The 4,120-nt window shown below is 33.9% G+C and overlaps 1 protein-coding gene across 1 annotated transcript; it reads left to right on the forward strand.

Annotated features, from left to right (window-relative positions):
* Window positions 1-530: 530 nt before the first annotated feature.
* LOC112038635 (transcription factor MYB52) lies at window positions 531-2,661 on the forward strand. The gene is made up of 3 exons (XM_024071460.2): window positions 531-1,070; window positions 1,267-1,704; window positions 2,141-2,661. Exons 1-3 carry the CDS (start codon window positions 956-958, stop codon window positions 2,314-2,316), a joined length of 729 nt encoding a protein of 242 aa, XP_023927228.1. The 5' UTR covers window positions 531-955; the 3' UTR covers window positions 2,317-2,661.
* Window positions 2,662-4,120: the final 1,459 nt, after the last annotated feature.

The raw sequence follows: 4,120 nt of genomic DNA on the forward strand, positions 1-4,120 counted from the left end.
ATCACGGCAGATGTCCGAATCTCCACGTGCAGTTGTGAGCTTTCTAAGCTAATTTGTTAGTTAGGTACTGAAAGGTGATCAAAACCTAAAACAGCCACACGTAGAACATCACAAGTCTAACAAGAATACCAACCCATCCCCTTTTTCTTTTCTATTATTATTATTATTATTATTATAAACCAAAAAGTTCAAATAAACTCTAATTCTTGTTTTAGATAAGGTTTGAATTAGGGTTAGGGATAGCTAGCTTTTTGTTTACATATAAAGGCAGGCAGTTTATCGTTAATGAAAGAGTACAAGATTCAATCTATATATAATTATAAGAAAACCCTTTTTCCGTTTTTACCTTAATTAATATTGTTTTTTCTTTAATTAAAAAAGAGTTATATAATAAATTTAAAAGAAAAAAAGAAAAAAAAAGAAAAAAAGAGTAGGCTAGGTGGGTTATAAGTAGAAGTTGTAGGTTAGAAACTTGGAGAGACGTTGAAAGCAGAACCAAATTCACACCACCAAGCAACCCCTTTTCTATCTCTTTCTCTCTCACACACATATATGTTATATTGTATGTATGTATGTTTTTTTGATTACTTATAATAATAATTAAGGCGTTTGTTAGCCAAAACGTTGCATCAATCGCAGGTGCAAAGTCTGTCCCAACTCTCCAACTCTATAACGGAAAACACTACATCGATCTCTCATCTCTTCTCTTCTCTTCTCTTCCCCCATATATTCTCTATTTGTCTTCATTCTTCTTCATATCCCTTGCCTCTGCACTCATCTCTCTCTCTCTCTCTCTCTTATTATTTATGTCTATTAAAGTCTTGACTCTACGTTCTTTAGTTTTTGTCTGATAGAAAGAATTGCTCATCTATCAGCTAGGGTTTTGATCTGCTCTATAATATACATACTTTGTTATTTTTTGGTTATATTTATATTCGTTTTTATTTAAGATAAGATGTGCACGAGGGGCCATTGGAGACCTGCTGAAGATGAGAAGCTAAGGGAGTTGGTGGAACGCTATGGACCCCACAACTGGAACGCCATAGCTGAAAAGCTCCAAGGAAGATCAGGTGATAATTAGACCTAGCTAATCAACTTGTCTCTATGAAATTTGGTCATTAATTTTGTCTTTGTTATTCAAAACTATTAGATAGCTAGATAGGGTTTGATATTAACAAAGTATATGTAATAGTGATTTAAAGCTTTAGTTATATATATAAATAACTAACAGATATAAGTGATGCATGCATGAATTGAATTAATCAGGAAAGAGCTGTAGGTTGAGATGGTTCAATCAGTTGGATCCAAGGATTAACAGAAGCCCTTTTACAGAAGAGGAAGAAGAGAGGCTTTTGGCATCTCACCGGATTCATGGGAACCGATGGGCTGTAATCGCAAGGCTATTCCCTGGTCGCACTGACAACGCAGTGAAGAACCATTGGCATGTCATCATGGCAAGAAGATGCAGAGAGAGATCTAAACTTTATGCAAAAAGGGCTGCTCAAACATTAATGAATGACCAAAAATCATCTTTAAAGCAAGAGGTCCAGATGATGAACTGTGAGAAAAGAATCACTACTAACGCTTCTTTTGTTGAGAAATGCCGTGAAAGATATCAGTACCCTTTCATGTATAATTACTGTCCCCCATTTCCAAAAGACTTGTTTTCTCAACATCTAGCTCCTTGTATCAACCCACGTCAAGGTAACTACATCCAAATGATAGCCTCCTAATGTTCCATATAGCTATTAAACACACACACACAAGAGAGATATGGAAAATCTTGTAATATATATTAGGTCAATATCAAGTTATACTATGTGTAGAACTGTTAAGTTAATGTTAAACCCCAAGGGGTTGGTCTATTGATATCAAGACCTCATAAGATCCAGAGATTTATGGTTCATAATTCCTAATTACCATCTTAGGTTCATCTCCAAGATATTTTTTGTTGTAATTACTTGATGGGTGTGTAATGAGAGACTACGCATACTCTGAGTTGCTAGAAGAGCTCTGAACACCTATGTAAACAAAATAAAAGAAAAATGTTAATGTTACATAACTTGATAAATATTTATATATTTTCTATTATATGCTACTGGACTCATGTTTATTTATTTTCCTTATGTTCTTATTGCAGAGAAAAAGCAGCCAATTGAGTTTTATGACTTTCTACAAGTAAATACTGAGTCTAATGGTAGTGAAGTGATAGACAATCCAAGAAGAGATGACGAGGAAGTGGATCAGGAAGCCAAGGAACAACAGAGCAAGGCTGTTGTCCCGTTCATAGATTTCTTATCTGCTGGAAGTTCTTAGCACGGTTGTGTTGTCTGAATTATGATCTTGATCGATGACACTTACTGTAAAACAATCACTTACATTTACTTATTCCTAACTAAATACCCCCATCACCCAGATCCATGTTGCTACTGCACTGACAGAATATATTTAAAGAGAGGTGTAGCATGTAGGCATATACTTAGAAGAGTTGAAGCTTTATGTGAAGTGTTAGTATATGACACGCTGGAGGAAAGCAGGAATGACTAAACTATATATATGCACCTCTGACCTCCCTGGATTCTTAAATGTTTGATTCTCTTGAATTACATACGAATCTAAAGGGGACAGTATATATTATATATACACTTATCTATTTATTTCTATCTTTGCCAATATACATAGCATGCATGAAGTAAATCTTCTTCTTCTTCTTCTTCTTGCTAAAGAAAGTTTCATATATGCTTACTGCTTCTATAAGCTTAATGCAGATATCATATCATGCACACTTCAATTAAAAACTAGTGAAAAAGGAAAAGAACCTGAAACTAGAGATAAGTGCAGTTGATATGCCTTTCCTTTAAGGTTACCGGCTACATACCCAAAAAAAATATTTAATTTCTGCATGTTCTTAAGGCTGTTCTATGTATAACAAATTGCTCCATTAATTGGTACCTTGTGGTGTGTGCGCGTTTTATTGCAAGCTCAAAATGGCGTCGAAATGAAGGCTTTAAAAAAAAAATTATATATATTTTAAATTTCCAGATGTTTTGCCTAACGAATCTTGCTAGCTAGTTATTTTCCTGGTTTTGTTTATTTATTTATTATCTCTTTCTTTCTTTTTTACTTGAAATGCAAAAATGACTTTGATATTGAGGCAGGCTAGATGATAAGTCTGAAGTCTTTAACTTATCATTTTACAAACTCTAATTTTCCCATTGGTATAGTTTAAGGGTGGGAATTCCTCAAATCTACGTTATTTGAGTTCTGTCAAGGACTGTGATGTTGTAATATATATAGGCCATTCAGAGTAACTCCATTAACGGCATCTAGGATGATTTTACCGTCCTATACATTTTGAGAGAATGAATAGTACTCCTTGAAAGGACTTATAACCACCCATTACTTTGTGTTTAGTTAAATCATGTTCATAAACCGATCGACCACTCAAATGGAGCAAAACTATGACTTTTCTTCCTAGTAAAATTCAATTAACTTCAGCTGCCAACTCAATAACGACATGTTTCTTAATTCCTATCTAAAAAAATAAAACATGTTTCATAATTTAATCATTTTCACCATGAGCAAAACATGCATAACATCCATTTTATCTTGACAACCTTACATGTTACGTTGCTACATGCAATATGTTTAGCTTCCATGGCGCTTTAACAACTTAGATATGTCTTTTAGATACCAATAAATAGATCTTCTGCCTAGAAATATAGAACTTGGGGTCTACTTTCCATCATTTGTACTCAACTCAACTCAACTTAATTGAAGTTTAATCCCAATTAAATTGAGATTGGGTATATGAATACCCCTCAATTAATTGGAGGTTGAAAGTTTATATTTGTGCTAAAACACAAGAGCTTGTTTAGACCTCCAATTAAAAATTATGACTAGATTGCTTTTACTCTAACTTAAACTAAGTGTGGAATAAGAGTAAATAAGCGCAACGAACCGATAACACTACCATAAGCCATATTCAATAATAAAATGAAAGCTTAAAGAGTAGAGAAAAGAGATGCAAATACAAGATAACAACAAGATGTGTTATCGAAGAAGAAATCGAAGAACTCGGCAAAAAACCTCTCCGCAACCTTCCAAGTTGAAATCGATC

This window comes from Quercus suber, unplaced genomic scaffold, assembly GCF_002906115.3.
Source record: "Quercus suber isolate HL8 unplaced genomic scaffold, Cork oak 2.0 scaffold_41, whole genome shotgun sequence".
NCBI classification, from domain to species: Eukaryota; Viridiplantae; Streptophyta; class Magnoliopsida; order Fagales; family Fagaceae; genus Quercus; species Quercus suber.